This window comes from Zalophus californianus, chromosome 12 (assembly GCF_009762305.2).
Source record: "Zalophus californianus isolate mZalCal1 chromosome 12, mZalCal1.pri.v2, whole genome shotgun sequence".
Lineage (NCBI taxonomy): Eukaryota > Metazoa > Chordata > Mammalia > Carnivora > Otariidae > Zalophus > Zalophus californianus.
The window spans coordinates 88,571,453-88,593,704 of NC_045606.1; the positions used below are offsets into that span (position 1 = coordinate 88,571,453).

At 36.9% G+C, this 22,252-nt stretch overlaps 1 protein-coding gene and 1 pseudogene across 6 annotated transcripts in view; both read right to left on the bottom strand.

The window, feature by feature from the left end:
- CNOT4 (CCR4-NOT transcription complex subunit 4) overlaps positions 1–22,252 on the bottom strand; it is a 145,285-nt gene that overhangs the window by 41,508 nt on the left and 81,525 nt on the right. For 3 of the 6 annotated variants that reach the window (XM_027573218.2, XM_027573220.2, XM_027573222.2), the window contains exons 4-7: positions 20,956–21,042; positions 19,896–19,997; positions 19,045–19,170; positions 15,457–15,581 (exon numbers count right to left, since the gene is read on the bottom strand). In XM_027573218.2, the coding sequence (XP_027429019.1) occupies positions 15,457–15,581; positions 19,045–19,170; positions 19,896–19,997; positions 20,956–21,042 (440 nt within the window). Of the gene's footprint in view, positions 1–15,447; positions 15,582–19,044; positions 19,171–19,895; positions 19,998–20,955; positions 21,043–22,252 lie in introns of all 6 variants that reach the window. The other 3 variants (XM_027573217.2, XM_027573219.2, XM_027573221.2) reach the window with 1 other exon arrangement.
- On the bottom strand, positions 5,859–8,451 carry LOC118356153 (annotated as a pseudogene).

Genomic DNA, 22,252 nt, shown 5'->3' on the forward strand with positions numbered 1-22,252 from the left:
GCGTTCTCTTTTCTATTCTACTGGGCTATATATCTGTCTTCATGCCCATCCCATGCTGTTTACATTACTGCAGATTTGCAGTTATGTTTTGAGATTAGGAACTGTGGGCCCTCCAGTTCTGTTTTTTCAAGATTATTTTGGCTATTTGGGGTCCTTTGAGATTCTGTATGAATTTTAGGAGGGGTTTTTCTATCTGCAAAAAAACACAACCAAACAAAAACCATCACTGGGGCACCAGGATAGCGTAACTGGTTAAGTGGCCGACTCTTGGTTTCAGCTCAGGTCGTAACCTCAGGCTGAGACCAAGTCCCGTGTTCAGCTCCGTGTTCAGCACGGAGTCTGCTTGAGATCCTCTCCTTCTACCCCTTCTGCTTGTTCTCCCTCTCCCTAAAATAAGTAAATCTTTAAAAAAAAAATCACAGGGATTTTGATATGCAATGTACTGAATGTGTAGATAGCTTTGGGTAAAAGCAACATTTTAATAATATTGTCTTCCAATCCATGAACGTGGGATGTGTTTTCACTTATTTATGTATCTTCAATTTCTTTCAGCAACGTGTCGTATTTTCATTGTATAAGTTTTTAACTTCCTTGCTTAGGAATTCCTAAGTATTTTTCTTGACACTATGGTGAACAGAATTTTTTGTAATTTCAACTATTCACTGTTTACACTTAGAAATAGTTCTGATTTCTTTGTACCCTGTACTGAATTCATTTATTAGTTGTAACCATTTGTTTGTGTGTGGAATCCCTAGGACATTCTACATATTAAGACCATATTATCTATAAAGAGATAATATTACTTATTCTTTTTCTATTTAGATGTCTCTTCTTTTTCTTGGCTAATTGGTATGGCTTGAACATCCAATAATGTGTTGAATAGAAGTAGTAAAAGTGGGCATTTGCCTTGTTCCTCATGGTAGAGGAAATGCTTTCAGTCTTTCACCACTGAGTATGATGTTCACTGTGAGTTCCTCATATACAGCTTTTATAATGTTGAGGTAGTTTCCTTCCTACATTAATTGTTTTTGTCATGAAAGGGTGCTGAATTTTGTCAAATGCTTTTTCTGCATCAATTGAGGTATCATGTATTTTTTATCCTACATTCTGTTGATATGACACATGAAAGTGCTCAATTTTTTAAGTTAAACCATCCTTGCATTCCAGGAATATACCCCCACTTTATCATGGTTTGTAACCCTTTTAATATGCTGGATTCTGTTTGATAGCATTTTTTTGAGGATTTCTGCATCAGTGTAAATAAGGGGTATTGGTCTGTGGTGTTCGCATAATGTCTTTGGCATTGGTACCAGAGTTATGCTGGCCTTATAGAATAAGTTAGGATGTGGTCCCTCCTCAATTTTTTGGAAAAGTTTGAGAGACTGTAATTAGTTCCTCTTTAAATGTTTGGTAGAATTCACCACTTTTGTTGAAAAATTTTTGATTAGTGATTTGATAACCTAATTATATGTCTATTCATATTTTTTTAAATTTCTTCATAATACAGTTTTGGTAGGTTTTGTGTTTCTAGGAATTTGTTCATCTAGGTTATCCAGTGTGTTGACATACAATTGTTCACAGTACTCTTACAATTCTTTTTATTTCTGTAGAATCCGCAGTAATGTCCCCACTTTTATTTCTGATTTTAGTAATTTGAGGCTTTTCTGTGGTTTTTCATAGTCTACATCTAACTAAAGGTTTGTCAATTTTGTTCATCTTCTCAAAGAACCAACTTTTGGTTTCATTGTTTTTCTCTACTGTTTTTCTATTTGCTATTTCATCTTTCTCTGCTTGAATCTTTACTTCCTTCTGCAAGCTTTGGATCTAGTTTGTTCCTTTTTTTTTTTAATTTTTCTATTTCCTTAAGTTGTAAAGTAAGGTTGCTGACTTTGGGTCTTTGTTTTTTAATGTAAGCATTTGTAGCTATAAATTTCCCCCTTCACATCCCCTTTGCTATTTCCCGTTAAGTTTTAATGTTTCTTCATTTTCATTCATTTCTAGGTATTTTCCAATTTCCCTTGTGATTTTTTCTTTAATCCATTAGTTGTTAAAAGCGTTAATTTCCACAATTTTTTGAATTTTCCAGATTTCCTTTTGATAATGATTTCTAACTTTATCCCACCACGGTGAGAAGATACTCAGTATGGTATCTAGATTTTTAAATTTACTGATTTGTGGCCTAACATATAATCTTATCCTGGAAAATGTTCATATCAACTTGAGAATGACGTGTATCCTGTTGTTGGGGAGAGTGTTCTGTAGGTGTCTGTGAGATTCAGCTGAGTTATGTTTAAATTCTCTCCTTACTAGGGCACCTGGGTGGCTCAGTTGGTTAAGCGTCTGCCTTTGGCTCAGGTCATGATCCTGGTGTCCTGGGATCGAGCCCCACGTCAGGCTCCCAGCTCAGCAGGGAGTCTGCTTCTCCCTCTCCCTCTGACCCTCCCTTTGCTTGTGTGCTCTTTCTCTCTCAAATAAATTAAAAAAAATTAAAAAAAAAATTTCTCTCCTTACTGATCTTCTATCTGGTTATTATATCCATTATTGTGTGGGGTATTGAAGTCTTCACCTATTATTGTAGAACTATTTCTCCCTTCAATTCTGTGAGTTTTTGCTTCATATATTTCGATGATCTGTCATTAGGTGCATAAAGGTTTAAATGTTCTATCTTCTTGCTGTATTCATATACAATGTCCTTTGTCTCTCTTGATTTAAAGTCTATTTTGTTTGATAGTAGAATAGTCACCCCTGATCTCTTTTGTGTACTATTTTCAAGGATTATCTTTTCAACCTGTTTGTGTCTCTGGTTCTAATATGAGTCTCTTGTAGATAGCATATACTTGGATCATGTATTTTTATCCATTCTACCAATCTGTCTTTTGATTAGAGTTGAATCCATTTACATGTAAAGTAAATACTGATAAGGAAGTAGTGATTATGCCCTTTATGCCATTTGTTTTCTACATGCCTTATAGCTTTCCCCCCAACAAATTCCTGCATTACTATCTTCTGTGTTTAGCTGATATTTTTCTAGTGAAATGTTTAAATTCCTTTCTCATCTCCTTTTGTGTATATCTTAGAGTTACTTTCCTTGTTATCATGGGAATTATATTTAACTAGGATCCTAAAATTATAATACTCAAAATTTATATCAACTTGATTTCAATAACATACCAAAACTATGTTCCTTTACAGTTCAATCCCAACCCCTTTTAGCTTTTACACTAATATATTGAACCTTAAATGTATTGGTCTCTTAAATCATGTAGGAAACAAAAAGTAGAGTTACAAGCCATTGTTACAATCACACTAGTTTTTATATTTGCCCATTTATTTACCTTTACTAGTGTTCTTTCATTTCACCTTGCAGGACTCCCTTGAGCAAATTTCTTGCAGGGCAGGTCTAGAGATCACAAACTCCCTCAGTTTTTGTTAATCTGGGAATGTTTTAATTTCTCCCTCACTCTTTAAGGAAAGTTTGCTGGATAGACAACTGTTGGTTGATAGATTTTGTCTCTTAGCACTCTGATTATATTGGCCCACTGTCTTCTGGCCTCCAAAGTTTCTCATGAGAAATACGCTGATAATCTTACTGAAGATTCCTTCTACATGATGATTCATATCTCCTGCTGCTTTCAAGATTCTCCTTGTCTTTGGCATTTTAATAAAATTTTGATTTGACTTTGATTTTATTTTTGATTATGAAATTTTGACTTGATTCTGGTTGATAAGTGTGTCAATGTTTGAGTTCATTTTAAATAGAGTTAAGGTTGTCCCATATTTGTATTCATTTCTTTCACTGAATTTGGGGATTTTTCAGCCTTTTTTTTTTTTTTTTTCAAATATTCTCTGCCATCTTTCTCTCTTCTCCTTCTGGAACTCTGACAATACATACACTGGTCTGCTTGATGGTGTCCCACAGGTCCCTTAGGCTCTGTTTGCTTTTCTTCAGTCTTTTCTCTTTGTGTTCCTCAAACTCATTATAATATTTCCATTGTCTTTTCTTCAAGTTCACAGATTCTTTTACCTAATCAAATCTGCCTTTGAATCCTCTAGTGAATTTTTCATTTAAATTACTGTACTTTTCAGATCCAGAATTTCTTTTTGCTTTCCTACTTTTTTTAATTGATATTTCCCTCTTGTTCATACTTTGTCTTACTTTCTCCACATCTTCTTTTAGTTCCTTAGGAATCTTTAAAAGAGTTTTTTTAAAAGTCTTTGTCTACTATATCTGCCATTTTTTTTTCAGGGACAATTTCTGTTGATCATTCTTTTCTTTTGAATGAGCAATACTTTTCTGTTTCTTTTATATGCATAACTGTGACTTTTTACTGAACACTGGCCCTTTGAGTCTAGTAATGTAGTACCTTTAGAAATCAGATTCTCCCCCTTCCTCACTGTTTGCTTTTTTTGTTATGTTTGCTTTTTTGCAGGCTGTCTCTGTGCGAAAGATCAGCCCTAGGTATAAATTTAAAGTCTTCTCAGGTCTTTTCTGAGCCTTTTTCTGGCCATGCACGAACCCTACATTTCTCCCAATATGCAGTTGTTTTTGAATCTCCTAGTCTTTAATATCTAGCACCCAAAAGGAGGAAAAGGAAAAACTGAAAGGGGAAAAGAGGGGAAGGACACTAGTCCTTTAAATCCCCTGGGTATCATTTCAGCCAGAGGGGGAGGGGCTTGCAACAATGGTTGCCTGCTTCTTTGTCTGCACCTCTGTGATCTGAAGCAGTAATCAGCAATTAGAGCAAAGATCCTCAATATATGAAAGCCAGGGTCTTTTTGCCCACCCTGGCTCTGCAAGCTACATGCAAGCTGCTCCAGAAACATGTGCACAGCTGCCTGCCAAGTGGCTGGGGGTAGAGGATAGATAGCAGCGTGGCTTAGGAGCTGAAATTGACCAAAATTAACCCAAGTCTTTCCATGGAATTTGCAAGCCTTCAACAGATTTCAGAGTTCCAAAATAGCTACATCAAACAGATTCTGCCAGTGCAATTGTTGTCCAGGTGGGGAGACAGATTCCTGGTGCTACCTACTCCACCATCTTCCCCAAACTTACACTATTCTTATGAGAATAAAGGCTTAAAGGTGAGAGGAAACAGAAATAATGGAAACAAGGGATGAAAGCAAGACATTACAAAGGAAGAATTGCAGTGTCTTTACCTCAGTTCAGGTTCTCAGCCACCACCATTAAAGAGCACTAAATAATAATTTTCAGTATAGGTGAGGTTAGTCTTGCTAATGTCAAGGGCAATCAATGAAAACACTGCATTCAGAATAAACCTTGATAATGTTTCTGGATTACAATTAACTTATATCATCTAGTCCACCATGCCAACTGAGGTTTCATAACTGATTCATAGCATTCGATGCTTTGCACGGGAAAGGTTTACCAAAGATGCTTAAAAATTTCTAGATCAGTGTCATTAAACCAAAGACAGCTGCTAAAAAAAACAGGATTGGGGCAAGGTATCAGTAAGCTTATGTTCCACTCAGTTTTAATATTTTTTTCAATTTACCTTAAAATTAACTATTCAAGGAACAATAAATGAAAAGCTTTAAGAATAAAGATAAAACTAAAAATTGTTTTTATTTCCTATGTAGGCTGTAAAGAGTCAAATTATAATTAAACCTGCCAGTGTAAGTGCAACCTTATCAGTGCAAAAGAAAATACAGATGGGAGAATCCCTGCAAATGCATGTATAATCTCAACAGAAAAAAATATATATTTACAAATTCCAATTCTAATAAATGTGAACTCCTTGGATCTCTAATGGCTGGACAGGTAACACTTATCCCAAGGCTACCACTAACAGGTCAGAGTTCTCACAACTTCCCTAGTACTGGGTGTGAACTTCCTTCCTCAACAAGCTCTGTGTCTGCTTAAGTTATAGTCATATTAAGTATTTGTTGTTTTACATTCAACATCCACCAACCCATTATCATGCCAAGAAGTTTAAGAAAGGAAAACAAACTTTAATAAATACCACATTTAATATGGAAGAAAGACACCTACTCCATGAAATGGACTACTGTCTTGTCAAGAACTGCCAAGTCCTCATAATACCAGATGAAAGAAGATGGGGTACACTAAGATAAACTGCACAGAGCTTTTTTATTTAAAAATAAGCAAACAAAAAATCTACAGTTTTCTTTTCTAGGTCAGCACAAAGTTTATTAGCCACTTCTGTTCAGAAAGGCCTCCTTCTGAACAAGTCTGTTCCTCTAACATAACCAGGAAACACCAAAATGCACAGGGGCCCCACTTTCATTTGCATCTCAAGTTACACTACAAGCATATCATAGAGCAACGGTAGTTGTCTCCTGGGTTTCCCTGGGAATGGCTCTAGAATAGGCTCCAGCTTCAGTTCTGGTCCCAGGATTGGCTCTGGCACTCTGTGCCACCACACCTAGTGTGGGCTCCAGTGCTGGCTCCAGATCCAGTCCTGCCTCAAGCAGTGGCTCTAACTCCAAGCCTAGCTCTGGCCCTTATGCCATCCTGGGCTCCAGCCCTAATGAATCCAATTCTGGCTCCAGCTTAAGCTCCAGTGGTTGTTGCAGCTCATCCACCTGTCTACAGACAGCACAAGGAGCCTATGTTTCAGGTATTTCCTCTGTTCCTAGAGATTAACTTTCTCTTGGTGGTAGTACCCAAAAGCCTCACTCCAGGGGATTCAGGGATAGAGGCAATACAACATATTCTCAGGTATGTTCTCCCTCAGTAAGCAGTTGGTAGTGCCAGATGAGTTCAGTCAGCAGGAATGACTGCAGTACCTCCTTGCTGTTGGGCAGCACAGAGTAGATCACCTTATCACTGTCCTGAGGTTCCACCCTGGAGCAGGTTATGTCCCCTTCCAATGATTTGCTGAAATGTAGCAGAAAGGCTCCAGAGATGGGTCTTCTTAAGCAGCTGGTGCTCCTGGCTCCAGCTCACAAAGCCCATGATATGGCCATCATTCCACAGATTCCTCAGGTGGTCATGTACCAAGTCCAGATTTTTGTGCAACCATGTCTAGAATGGTAGCTTGCACAGGGGTGGGGGGGCTCTCTTGCTTCGTGAAGTCAGCCCAGGACAACAATGTACCCTCAATCCTAGAGTTCTGCCCAAACAGCTTGTCCTTCAGTATGCTCAGCTGCTCCAGGTCAAGGTCTCGGCCAATACAGGAGGAGAACTGCCAACTGAGAGCAGGGCCCAGCAAGCTCCAGGAGGGCTTTGGGTAGGCTGGGGGCGAGGGGGGTGGGGGCTAGAAAAGAACTGCTGATTCTGAGAGCTTAAGCTGAGCAGACTGAACCAAAGAACCAAGGCCCAAGCAACTGAGTAGCTTCAGGTTAGAAATAATCACACAAAGGGCTATCTGTTTTCAGCTCCTGCTTCAGACCCTGGTAGGTGTATCCAACCATGACGCTGATAATGTACAGTTCCTCCATCACCCTCAGCAGTCCCTAATGATGCCCTTTCTGGAACCAACTGAATGTTGCTCTACCAGAGTCAAGTAGCCAAAATTACACATTAAACCCTGACTCTGCCCCTTCTCAGGGGTCAAAGTTTTCTTGTTTGAAGTCAGAATGTTGAACTTCTGGAGACCTTGTAACTGAGGAGGATTCCTGTCGATGGGGACTTCTGCAGTCAGTGTCCCACTGCCTTCCTGGAATCTTACCAGCAGCCTTGTAGGACAGTAAACTTCCTCCCACTCTTGAAGATGAAGGGCTGATGGGGAGTTTGGCCCATGCAAGGCTGGGTTTCTACCACAAAGGCTTTCTGAAGCAGACACTTCAGCAACGCTATGAACAGGACCTTCCTCTTTGGTTAGAGAGTCATCCTGATAGCTAACCAGGTGACACAGTCCCTTCAGGTCTTCCAGCAGCTAATACAGATAAAAAAACAACAGCTTTCCTCCAGCCGTGAACACTTCTCCAACTTTCCGTCTGTGGTCCAGGTGCCAATGCCAATGCAGGCATTTCGCTGCTGGACTTTCCATGCCTCCAACTCTGGCAGTAGCTTGATTAGGGTAGGTAATGGCTTAGCAGTGCTTTAAAGGTACCCAGCACCTCCTTTTTCCTTTTGTCCCATTCACGGGGTTTCCTCCAGAAGCTGCTAATGTCTGGTCTGATGGGGGTCTAAAGAGGACATCCTCACTGGGGCTGGGTCTTCTATCACGAGTAGAAGACATCCTTGCGGTCCTGCAGTTGGCTGATGGATTTCACCAGCTTCTCCATCTTAGCCCTTAATTCCAGGTTCCAGGATTCAATCTCCTGCTGCTGGCTCTCCACAGGTGCTTTGAGGTCTGCCTCTCCTTGCTCCGACTGAGCCCTCTGAGCCTGAATCAGAATTAAAGAGATTAAACATCATCTCAGCCAACTGGGTAGGGCCCTGAGGAAAGGCCTGACCGTCCCAATTGAATTTTCACAAGTTCTGCTGTAGCAACAAGCACTCAGGGTCTTGGCTGCAGCAGGCATACTGAGAGTTCATTTGGTCCAAGAACTGAAGGAATGGCATGTTAGCCTTGGAATCATCGTTGCCCAGTAATAATGCTGAGAAAGAGAAATCAAAACACCTAAATCTTTAAATACCACACAACTAACTGAAAAGCACTGGATTCAAGTGGGACTAAGCAGTTCTAAAAGGTAGGTGGGTCTCCTAACACAATCAAGATATTTCCAGAAGGCAATGCTGTGTGTGTAAATGTCTGTAAATGAAAATTTGTAAACATGTAACATCTTTGTAGAAATAGTCTTACTGAGTTTTTTTAAAGTCCTAGTCCTAAATAGCTCTGAAATCTATGGTGAGATTATAGATGTCTCAGGAGTAAGTATTTTTCAACTAACCCAAAAGTTGGAACCCAGTGCTATGGGGCATTAAATAAATATGTATATTTATTTTTTTGAAATAGAGAGTGTATATCCAGAATCTGTTTCTGGAGATGCTGATTTAGTCTTAACGGCAACACCTGGTATCTGACGATTACTACACTAGTGGAACTGAAGAGGAGCGCTGTTACTGGACTGTAGAGCTAGAGGCAATCATTAATATCAAATTCAAAAGGTTTTACAGATAAAGAAACCACGATCTACAACTATCTGCAAGTAGGCAGTGTGACACAGCTACTCTTCTGTTTGGATCTTCAGATGCTAGCTTCTAACTTGCCCCAAAGATAGTGCTCAAATTTGACTTCCTTTCTAATTCTTGGTAGCGATGCCATCAAACTCCTGAAAATAGTCTCTTGGCGGCTTTCTAAAATTTGCAACATAAAACAAGTAGTTACATAGGAGAAGGATCACAGAAAAGACCATTTTCCAGATTGGGAGTGGGGACAGAAAAAATACTGAGAAGGTCTAGTCCTCGTGTTCATCATATTGAAAAGACAAAGTCTCCATGATTGTGCTAACTATGGTTGCATTTCGGAAATAAGGTATAATTTAATGTCAACATAATGGACATTTCCAAATTTCAGTGTCATGTTACTGTATATACAAATACATATTCACACTGCTCCTAAATTAAATACTCCATATTCATTCAGAAGAATTCATTTTAATTTTTCGTGCTTGCCCGTCTTAAATAACTGAGATCTACAGCTGCTACTGCAAAGGACAAATTTAAAGTACAGACAGGTAGCTTGCCTTTACAGAGTTTATTTGATACAGGCTTCAATATACATTAACATCTCAAGTATTACTTTACTACTAAAATATGGCCACCTCTTACATAATGTGGCACAATGAGCTATTAACATGGTAAGAAAAAATGCGTCAATAATCTGGACTGATTATAGTTTGGCAAATACAATTTTAATTGGAATTTTCTCAATTACTCCAGGATGTACTGAGCATGAGCGAAAATAAATGTTTTGATTACTAGTAATAAAAAAATTCAATTATTAAAATTAAAGTTGAAAGATAAACATCTACCATCCTAAACATACAGGCTGTGGCCAGCTTTCAAAAGCAGCAAGTAAAACTGTCTCCAACTATTCATTTTAATTTTGTATTTCAGTAATAAAGGCTGATCTTTTAAAACATACTATATACTTAAGTAGAATTTAAACACACAACTGCTCATTTTAACTATCCATCCCCCAACACTCATTATACCCCACCCTCTGGGAAAGAAAATACCAGTGGCTCTCTAACTTTCTTGAAAATATTCTATGTAGGTGGAACAAGACACCAAAACTTGGTACTAGTTTTCCAGCATGTATGTGCACATGTGCAGTAACTTTTTATTTCCAAATACAGAATGGGAATAAAATTTCTTAGGAGAAATAAGAAAAAAGACTCTGAGAACAAAGGTCAGAAAAATCTTATAGCTCACTAATTTTAATATACACACCCAGAAGGCAATGCAAATCTTACTAATTCATCTACTTAGTTTACTAGTAAGTTGCCTTGAGTTTCATGCAAAAAAAAAAAGTAGGGAACTGCAAATCATTTATCTATTATAAAAGGGGGAATGCCTTTCTGGCGATCCATTCTACCAAAAAAAAAAAATGTAGGCCATCTCTCATGGCGCCTGTCCATAGTTTGAGAATCACTGCTGAAATCACTTCTATCTGTAAGTACTAACACACACAGGTGCAATTTATAATTATTATTAAGTCATGGGTCTTCTCTCCAGAAAAATGTACACACACACACAAAATCTGATAAAATTTCAGAGAGTTCACAGATGTGCTGAAGCCTGTTCATGATTTAACAAGCTCTACCCAAGACTATTTTCAACAAGTCTCTGGGACCATAACTTTTCTAAATCAAACCAGACTAAATGATGTCAGGGTAGGAGAACAAGATTCATGCAGGGACCACTCCCATCATGTTGAATAAAAAAGGCACTCTGACTATGCACGCAGTCTATCAAAGCTTATACTTGATTTTCAATAAAGATATAGCTACGTTTTTAAAAAGACATGCATTTTTCCTTTGATATAATAAAAACTGACAAATTCCTATAGTCATTTTCCTTTTTTTAGCTTTTCCTCTATTGCCACCAAAGTGTAGTTTAGGAAAGCTTTTGCTTAAAATACCATTCATTCCTGGGATGTATAGTATATCCAATTTATCCTGAGATAATAAATCTCCAGACCCGAGATCTTCAAGGTCAAACTACATATTAGTTGTGACATAGTCTTCTTTAAGTCAATTAGTTTGATTCATGTTAGAGTTTTTGATTCAAGTTAAAGTCTCTTAAGAATTTTACCTCCTCTAGACTGAGCAGTGGCAGAGTGGGAGAATGAGCCTGGGGGTAAAAGCGACAGCAACTCTGGTCAGAATCCAGTCTATCACTTATTTGTGTGGGATACTGGTGAATTACTTAAACTCTCTGAACCTTGCCAGTCCCAGTTTTCCTTGCCAGAAATAAGGTAACAATGGCGTCCCGGGCCTCTGCCAGTCCCTGGTCTGGCAAGAGAACAATGGTATCTCCCACACAGGACAACGGAGACTAAAGGCACACAAAAGACACCAACCCTCTTCTCACCTCAGTCTAAAGCTGAACATCCCCACACCTTCAATGGCGGCTTGTCCAAGCCACAATGTCAAGTCATAACCATTTACCTTGAGTGATCTATATACCCAATAATGTGCTCCCCAAATTCTTATGTAGGCCTACTCACTGTCCCTGGGCACAGCAGCCCATCTAGCTACTATTCCTTTCACAGTTTTCAGTTGGGGCACAATTAGTGTCTCAACCTAAATGAAGGTATTTCAAAGCCCCAAACTTAAAATAGCCAGTCCTTAACTAAGCATCACTACTGCATGGTTTCCTTATTCCCCATTCTTGTCATTTGTATTCATTTCAAAGTAACTGATTAATATAGAAAACCAGCACATCTATACTCCATCTGACTGATATACTCTGGAATGCACCATAATGGGGGGTGGTGAGAACAAATGGCATATACCCTTTCATAATTTACTGTTCACTTAAGTGAAATAGGAGTAAGACACACTACAGAAACTTCACTTCTATATCTGTATCAGGACCATGTCAGGGTTCAGTGAGGATTCAGTAGCATGATACTCTTAATATTTGTACTCTGGCTTAATCAGAAATAAGAGGAAACTACATTTTAGGTTTACTATCAATTCATAAAGGTTCCAGGTTTTGTTTTCCTGCAGTTCTTCTATAACTGCTATTCACTACATGTGAATGACAAGAAGAGACAGAAAGAAACCATTCTTTTTCATTCTTCCCTACAAAGCTTAATTCTCAACTTATCTTGAATAAGAAAAACCTATCTCCTGGGTAGGACCATGGAAAGAGTCATACTGTTCATCTTTCTAACTTGACAAGTCTTCCCTATGGGAAGAAGGAAAATTATCTACAAATTCATCCCTACCACTATACCCTATACAGTGACAATGTGGAAATAGAGACCAAAGCAGACCTTCAGCAGCACTGACAGTCAGTTGAACTTAATCTTTTGCAGGGGTGGCATGGAAAGAAAACAAGCTATAGGAGCTTGCCAAAACAAGAACTCTCTCTACCTTGGGCCATCACATGTCCTTAAATTTGGGGGACCTGAATTAAACCAACAAAAAACAACCCTTCTCCATCCCCAAAGAAACCTTCCTATATTGTGTGCTTATGCAAAGCACAGGTAACCGTGTCAAGATTTATTCTGGTCCTAGCTGAGGTTCAGTAACAACTGGCTTTGGGCAGTTATTAAATGAGTACTTTGTTTTATATCTCCCTTTCTCCTTCCTTTACTCCGTGGTATCCAGGACATTCCCCTCCTGCTACTGAAACAGTTATAAATGGGTTCTGACTACACTTTATATGAAGGCAAAGTCAGTAATATATTAGTAAATCTAATAATAACTGATTACAAAAAAATACGTTGAAGAAAAACTAAATACTTGTTATAAATGCCAAAAGGACATTTAGTAAATGTCAATTCTCACTTTCAATCTAAAGAAAAAAACTCAAATTAAAAATAACAAGGTATTCTCATATTGTGATTAAAAATACTTACTTCAAATAAATGGTCAAAATCACATTTACAAGTGAATAAAACACTGGAGACAGCCTTATAAAATAGGGAGATAGCCCTATAAAGAATGAGACAAGGATGCCTGATAGCACCACTTTCTAAAACTGGTCTTTAATTTTTAGCCTTGGAATTCTCAAATAGGAAGAGGTGGTGGTGGGAGATGCAATACAATAAAGCAGGGAAAAGACACCAACAAATTCTTTCCTAAGAGACACAAAAGACTTGGAGAGATATACCATGCTATTGGTTTAGAACACTCAATGTTATATTGCAGAATAGAAATTCTTCCACAATTGATTCATAAATTCAAGTATTTTGAAACACAAGTAGACTGGTCAACTAATTGGGGAAGTTAATTCTGTATAATGCACATACAACACTTAAATACATCAATAAAACATAACAAACAGATATGAATTCACAATCTATAAGAAGTTCATTCACTCTATTAATCAAATACAAATTAAAATGAGACAGCTTTTTTATCAAATTGGCAAATGTGCAGAAAAAATATTCAATTCAAGGAAATAGGTACTCATCATCTTTGACTCAGCAGTTCTACTTCAAAGAGCATCAAAGCTATAACCAAAATGTTTATATGAAAAAATGTTCATCACAGTGTCATAAATAAGAGCACCAAAATGAAAATAGTATACACCAGCAGGAGGTTGCTTTAATAAATTTCAAATGCTCATGTATAATGAAATACCATGCAGCCATAAAAAATTGTTTTCATGACAAAGGAAAATATTCATAATAATGAGTGTTAAGTTTTAAAACATAACAAACAAATGTATTTTGTGTATATATACATTCACAAGAAGGAAAAGGACTACAAAGAAATACACACTGCAGGAAACACATCAGATCATTTTCAGGGCAAATGTCTTGAGTACTGAGTTCACATACAATATTACTTTTATATTTGGGAAATAAAAAACATTATCTCAAAGAGATGATCTAAATTTTAAATTTCTGGTCTGAATTCTCTAGGGGCTATAAACCCAGAACATGGTTTTAATTAGAATGACATTTTTAATGAAAACAGTGATGTATATAAACGTTAAAAGCATCTGAAAAAAATTTTTACTATGGTAACCCCATTCTTATATGAAGCACTACTGAGTTAGCAACCAATGAGGTAAGTAATAGAATATGGTTCATAACAAAGTAAACATCCAGGAGTAGAAAGGGGTAGGTACAAAAAGATCAACAGAAAGGGACAAAGCTTATCATCCCAAAAAGATTTCTTTTGGACTTAGCTTTAATTCTTAGCTTTGATATAAACAAATTTCACATAGTTTACTATACAGTAATTTTATGTTTTGCTCTGTGGCCTCTTTAATATATATTTATATACACATGTATGTACATGTGCATATGTGTGTGTGTGTATATAAACAAACTTGAATAGCTTTTTAAATAATCTTTACCATCAAAGTGAATAAACTTAACAAGGACTTCAAGAATTTAAATACAAGAATAGGTTGCTAAAGAAACTGACCTGATGACAATATATGTAGTTACTATTAGCTACATTTGAAAAATGGCCCTTATATTACTTTAGTGCTAAATGCTGGACTATAACAAGTAACAACCAGACATTTAGAATATCACTTTAAACAAATTTAACTTTGGAATAAGTTAAAAAAAAAAGAAAGAAAGAAAGAAAATGAACATATCTAAACTAATTATAGCTATTTACTTCAAATGAATTCATTTTATAAAAATTAAACTTACCAAATTAAAAAACATTAACAAGATCCTAACACATCAAACTTAAGGAACATTCGGGACAGAGTACAACCCCAAAATTATTGTTTTTATTAATCATACCATTTTCTGACAGGCCATGACCAAATATAACCCAAAATGTGAAGATCACCATATCAGAATGAGACTCTGTACCTTAGACTATAAATTCATTTAAACATTGACATAATACAGGTCTACACAAAAGTAAGTTGTTTCGTAAGATGAGTAAGATTCTCAATCCTTCTCGTTCAGAGGATATAAGACTTTAATGATTCCTGCGACTAAAAAACCACAGATATTTGGGTCCCCAACATACAATGCTTCAGAAAGCTCCCACTCCCCCTTTTACAATATTTTCCCCCTCATTATATCAGGGGAAACCTTAATTAGGTAATAAGAGCCTTTCAATAACCAACATCCCTTAATTCCTTTTTTTTCAAGGAGGGTGTTCTCAGGGTCCAGGGCAGTCTGCAAATCAACGCAAAGGGGTAGCCATCAAGAGGCTCATCTGAAGTATTACCAGGGAGCGGCAGGCAGCAAACATTCAAACCCAGAAACTGTGACTCAACATTTCCTATATAATGCAACAATTCTGCACAAATGATAGACACTGTCAAGAAGAATTATGCCTGAAGAAGATGTAAAATGAGAAGAGGGGATCGACAGACATGAAGGTAAGGTGTCTGATTATACTAATATCGGTACTTACGTATCATACCTCTGCAGTGGTGTCACTTTGTTCTTATTCTTATCAACTGAACCCGTAGATAGTTGAAGAAAATTGGGGTTTAACTTATATAATTCTTGAAGTAGTTTCTGTTCATATTCTTGGTGCTTACCCGCCTAATGGAAGAAGAAATTAAAACTGCAGTGGGGTTCACAAAATGGCTGGCATAAAATGACGACCTACTTTCTCAATTATTAAAGATATCCTAAATAAACATGTAAGGATTTTTCATGGCATAGAGAACCCCGTGAGGATGATGTCACAGAACTGCTAGACCAATGAAAGTTCTTCCTACAAAACTACATGATATATATGCCATTAATTAAGGATTTCATCAACCATTTATTGTGCAGAAAAACATATTAACAGACAACTTTTTTGCCAGCTCAAAAAACTAGAGGCCTGGGGTGCCTGTGTGGTAGTAAACTGCCAGTCCCTGGTCTGGAGCTTAAAATACATTAATTTTTATGTAAAAACAAAATAATGGAGTTCTTACTGTGTGTCAAGATAATGAAAAATGTATTAAGACTTTTTATCTGTGTACTATTTACAATGTGTTCATCTCTTTTAAAAAGAGAAATTAATATTTTTTGGTGATCTTCTGAAAATTTTGTAATGGCCTGTTAGAAGACTTCATTCTTAAATAAATGATGGGGAAATAGGTTGAAAAGGGCCTCTAGTTGTTTTTTTTTTTTTAGATTTTATTTTTTTAGGGGTGCCTGGGTGGCTCAGTCGTTAAGCGTCTGCCTTCGGCTCAGGTTGTGATCCCAGGGTCCTGGGATTGAGTCCCGCATTGAGTCCCATCAGGCTCCCTGCTCGGCGGGAAGGCTGCTTCTCCCTCTCCCACTCCCCCTGCTTGTGTTCCCTCTCTTATTTATTTATTTGACAGAGAGAGAGGGAACACAAGCAGGGGGAGTGGGAGAGGGAGAAGCAGGCTTCCCATGGAACAGGGAGAGTGATGCAGGGCTCAATCCCAGGACCCTGGGATCATGACCTGAGCCAAAGGCAGACGTTTAACGACTGAGCCACCTAGGCGCCCTTTTTTTTTAAAAAAAGATTTATTTATTAGAGAGAGAAAGAGAAAGAGCACAAACGGGGGAGCAGGAGAGGGAGAAGCAGACTCCCCACTGAGCAGGGAGCCCAATGTGGGGCTCAATCCCAGGACTCTGGGATCATGACCTGAGCCAAAAGCAGACACTTAACCAACTGAGCCACCCAGGCACCCCCAGCCCCTTTGTTTTTATAAAGTTTTATTGGAATAGTCATGCTCATTCATTTACTTGCTGTCTATGGCTTGTCTCTGCTACAACAGAAGAATTTGAGTATTTACTACAAAGACCAGATAGGCCCAGAAAGCCTATAATATTTACTAATTGGCTCTTTACAGAAAGTTTGAAGATCAGTGTTCTATATACAACAAAATCTGTATTTCCGTAGTTGGATGCTGTATATCAGAAGACAATGTCACAAACGTTATCAGAGAAATTAGGCAAAGACTGCCTCCGGAAATTAGTCATACACAAAAATAAATTACAATGAGGAGCGCCTGGGTGGCTCAGTCAGTTAAGCGTCTGCCTTCGGCTCAGGTCATGATCCTAGGGTTCTGGGATGGAGTCCCACATCGGGCTCCTTGCTCACTGGGGAGTATGCTTCTCCCTCTGCCCTTCCTCCCTCCTCTCGTGCCACACTCTCTCTCTCAAAAATAAATAAAATCTTAAAAAAAATAAGTTACAATGAAATTACTTTGAATAACTTTTTACGATTTGCATGTATATCATGACTGAAATGACATTTTTACTTACCTTCAGGATTGTTTAATTATTTTAGAAGTGTGTCTAACTAGATGTTACAGGAAAACCAAACCCAGAAAGGCACAGATCAAAACAAACACAAAACAATAAAAACAAGCAAGGGCAACATCATCTAATCAAGTAGGACTGTATCATATACATTGCACAATGCACTGTGCCCTGTTTTGAGGGGGCTCCTGCCTGTTCCAAATGGATCTATAAATATTTCATATGGTACTAAATTTTCAATTATGCAGTAACAAGGAAAGATCTGACTTTTGCCATGATATAATTTGTTCAAATTTCCTTTCTATATAGAGGAACTGTTTTAATAAAGAAACCTCTTTTCAAATTAATTTTAAGCTCACATAAAGAAGAGCAGATATTCATCACAATATGTATTTTAAATTATTAAGAAAAAAATACAGTTAGATGTGGATTTTATACCTTTAAAACATTGAATAGCCTTGAAATTTTTTTCTACAATCAATACTTCAGGAGATATTATGGCTTTCATTAGCAACTAAGAACTAAAACTAATACTCAAATGATTTTACAGGGGCAGTCCACAAAGACAGGTTAAATCCCATTACAAGTCAGTTCCATGGGACTGTCTGTCCATTTTCGTTTACAATTCAATAATACTCAAAATGAGATCAACTAGGGCTGAGATTATTGACAGAAATTTTCACTGTAATAGTAGCATGAGTAATGCATATTCTCTACATGTCAAAATTTAGTTTGGAATGGTTCAACCTTAGATTCTATCCAGAACGTTTCACCCAAAAAAAGAAAAAAAAAAAATCAACAAGCATTTATTAAGTAAGAAGTCATCTGTTCCCATTAAATATCACAGAGACCTTACTTTAACACTGTTTTTGGACCATAAAGAAATACAATCAAGAAATTCCAATGAATTGATTATAACGGAACTTAAATCTGAAATAACTTCAAGTCAAAAAAAGGGTAATATTTCATTTTAACAATCTGCTCTTAACGGAGACCCTACTAGACTTTCTCTAGTTTGACATGGAGAGTCCAAGGTGGCAATCAATGCCCCTCTACCTTCTAAATGTGCAAAAGTCCACAGCAACAATCTGATGTCCTCATCTGTTAATAGGGAAGTGCAGCCTTGTGCTTTGGTATAATCCTCATTTAATATGCATATGGTCAACATTTTTATTTGTCATGTTTATAATACTACAAATTGAAAGGAGAACAGAGAACAGGAAATATAAAAAAGAACACAGGATAATAAACCTTCAGTTCATCCTTCACAGGACACTGACTCAGTACACTTTCATGGAAAGAATCATTTTATAAAAATGTTAGGTTATCAGCAACATTTGATAGGTTATTATTTTCTAGCATGTTCTATAAAGAGCGGAAATCAGGAAGGAAAAAAAACCTCATAATTACAGTAACCCACTTAGCTTCCATTTTGTTGATATTCCCCCTAAAGTAGCATTTACCAAAATGCTTTTCTTGGTCAATTAAGTTCTGATTGTACATTCCCTTCTTGGATATGTATTAGCATATTAAAGACTCTGAGAAGTCCTGCAGGAAAGAAAACTATCTTCATTAATCTAGCATTTTCAAACTTAATGGACTACAGACCCATTTTTATTATAACAATATTCTGTAGAACTGACATTCCATGGAACACTGGAAAATGCTACTTTAATAACAATTAAAAAAATTAAATCCCTAGTTCCTGCTTTTGCAATTTTAATTTATAAAGAAAAATACTCCCTTTTCTGCAAAGTTTTAATTCACATTATTTTACTACCTGCATTTCCTCTTTTGTGAAGCTGGCCGCCTCATCCCCCAATTCATGTAGATACATGCAGTCGGGCTTTGGACATTGCATATTCTTTAAGAAGTAACTGCAGTATTTTGTTGTACCTAGAGATGCCTGCAGAAAGAGTAGGGAGGGGGGAAAAAGGACCCAAAATGTGAATTGGCACAATGAGAATTTCCATGTTTGTTGTTTTCACTTCACCTCAAATGAGGCACAGACATGACAAAACAAGAGGTATGACTCTGAATACTGGAGAACTAAACTATTGCTAGCAGGATCTATTAAAGATGATGCTCCTTTGGAAGAACTAAAGAAAACACCTCAGTTAAGTTTTCCAGAACTTGAGTACCCAAATCATCCTCCCTAGAGATCAGAAGGGAAGATACACAAAATCTATTTCACGTTACAAAAGTTAGGCACCTAGGCAAATTCTTTTTTCTAGTTATGTCATCCTTTTTCCATTTATATAAAGCATGGCTTGGTGCGACCCTTTACTCAAACCTTAATTGATCAATGGCCAAATCCTTAAGGACGACAAATTAGAACCATTCTTTATTTCTGATATGAATAATAGATCCTATTTTCACAAAATAAGATTTATGTGTAAATATAGATTTTTAAAGATTATCACCTGATAATGAATGTGTTTATTCCTACCTGGTAAAACAAGACCCTACATAAGCTGGCAGTAAACAAATTAGCTTTCACAGGTTAGTACAGATGCTTAAGAAGCAATCTTCAAATAGATTCCCTCCAAATATAATAAGTAAATGGTAGGCTCTCCCCTATTTACATTTTATCTCTTCCCCCTTAAAAAAAAATCAAGAGGACCATATTACCTTAAGTGTTCTGCCATCTACTACCACATTGTTCACACACTGTATGGCTCTGAGAGCATCTTCTGACCGGATATAGGTTACATAAGCACTGGCACTTGGACCCTAAAGTGAAAACACACTGTTACTAGTTTCAAATTCAAGAAAAACTCTAAAAAAAAAAATAAATTCCTTTGTACCCTGCCTAGGGAATTCTTAAGACCTTTACTACAACTATCATTAATAATAGGGGCGCCTGAGTGGCTCAGTCGCTAAGCATCTGCCTTCAGCTCAGGTCATGATCCTAGGGTCCTGGGATCAAGGCTCACACTGGGCTCCAGCCCCGCACTGGGCTCTCTGCTCAGCAGGAAACCTGCTTCTCCCTCTCCCACTCCCCCTGCTTGTGTTCCTGCTCTCACTCTCTCTCTCTCTCTCTCTCTGTCAAATAAATAAAAATCTTAAAAATAATAATAATGACAATAATCAGAAATAGTAGTAGCTTTGATTAAACCATATCCTAGCTCATCTTAAAACAACTGTACTTATCTGATTTTAAGTAGACTAAAATATAATATGGATAACATATCATCTCTGGCTTAGTATTTATTTTTGTAAATCATTTGACAGGCTCGTCAAGGTTACAACAAACTTTGAAAATTAGATTTAAAAAAATAAAATTTATAGACAACGTGTCAAATTATGTTCTCCCAAAAATAAATGCAATTTGCAAGTATTCTATCTGCTAATACCAGCATAACAAAGATGCTCTATTAAGTTTTCAATATCTGAAAATATTAATTGGAAATCATCATCTAATTATTACATTGCCTGATAATAAACTCAACTCCCCCCGCAAACCATCACTTAATCTTTGTTTTACTATTTCTTACTACTATCAATTCACTCTTAAGTCCTGAAGTCAGATGAGCACCAGAAATTCCCCCACCCCACCAGTAGAGGTCACTACACTGCTCAAATCCTTGACCCTTGGGCTTTCTAGAAAATCCCAGAGAGCAGATTTTCAACAGCCCAGGCCAAGCCTAGACCACGGGGAGGAAAGGCAAAAATCCCTATAATTAGTTACCTGTGAGCCTGCATATGATGTGCTATTATTGATGACAACTTTATGTATTTTACCAAACTTCCCAAAATATTCTGGTCGTTTTAAAACCTATAAAAGAAGAAGAAATAAGGTATAATGTGTCCCCATTTTCATCAATGTTATCCTTTTAATGGGGACATACCCCAACCCTCTTCAGTGAAAGGAAAATAATTTTTAAAGTTTTCTAATAAATGTAACTATTTCCTAATTACAATTTGTATGGTTAACCTATAGAAAATCATCAACAGAGTCTAAAAGCTATTTTTCATTGACCCACTATATGGAAACTAAGACTCCCTAAATTTGGTTATCACCCACTATGTTCTAATATCTGCACCAATAATCCATGGGATCCTACCTTCACAGTGTGCTTAAACACCAAACAGATCACATATCTTAACCACATTTTCATTAATAATCCTTATAAAAAAGTAATTCTCAAAACAATGACCAAAATAATTATGCATTAAACAGAGACAGAGACAGAAACTCAAGAACATAGTAGAGTCTTTACTCATAAATCTATTGTATATAACATTTGATATATTATGTTAAACCACAAATTGCAAATATGGTAACAATGTTCAACCTTAGCTTCATGCTGTGTGTGTGTGTGTGTGTGTGTGTGTGTGTGTGTGTGTGTGTGTACTTAGTTTCTGTGTCAATTTTACCACTTCTTGATTATCTCCTGTTTTTTTCCTCCCTTTTCCTGGTAAATAACATATATGCATGCAGTGATATATGTGGTGATGGATGGAAAAAAACTGAGGAAACAAATTTATACATTTCTTTCTCTACTACCTGGTTACTTCTTGGTGGTTACTCCCCCTCGCACCTGTGTCACTTCATTTCGTGATCACTACATACATTGATTTAACTCTTACAGACTTACCTGATCTTGGCTAATTTGACTAATATGTAACTTGATACAAAAACCTCTCCTTTTAATTCACAACTACTTCAAAATTAAATTTTGTTCTTTTCCTAGAATTTATCTATAGATCTACTGTTCCTACAACCTTCCCAAAAAGCAAGCTCTCTCTCAAGGAAAGCATTCTGCGTATACCTGTCCATGTGTGTGCAAAGTATTCTTTCCAAACACTCTAATTTGATAACATTCTCACATACTTACAACTTAGCTAGTATGTTCTGCATATGAAAGAATCAAAGCTTTGTGAAACAGTCTGACTGCGGTATCACTAATTCTTAACAGTTTTCAAATTAATTAACATAATTATTTTTACCACATTTTACTTTAGGTTCTTGTAAGTACAAGGCT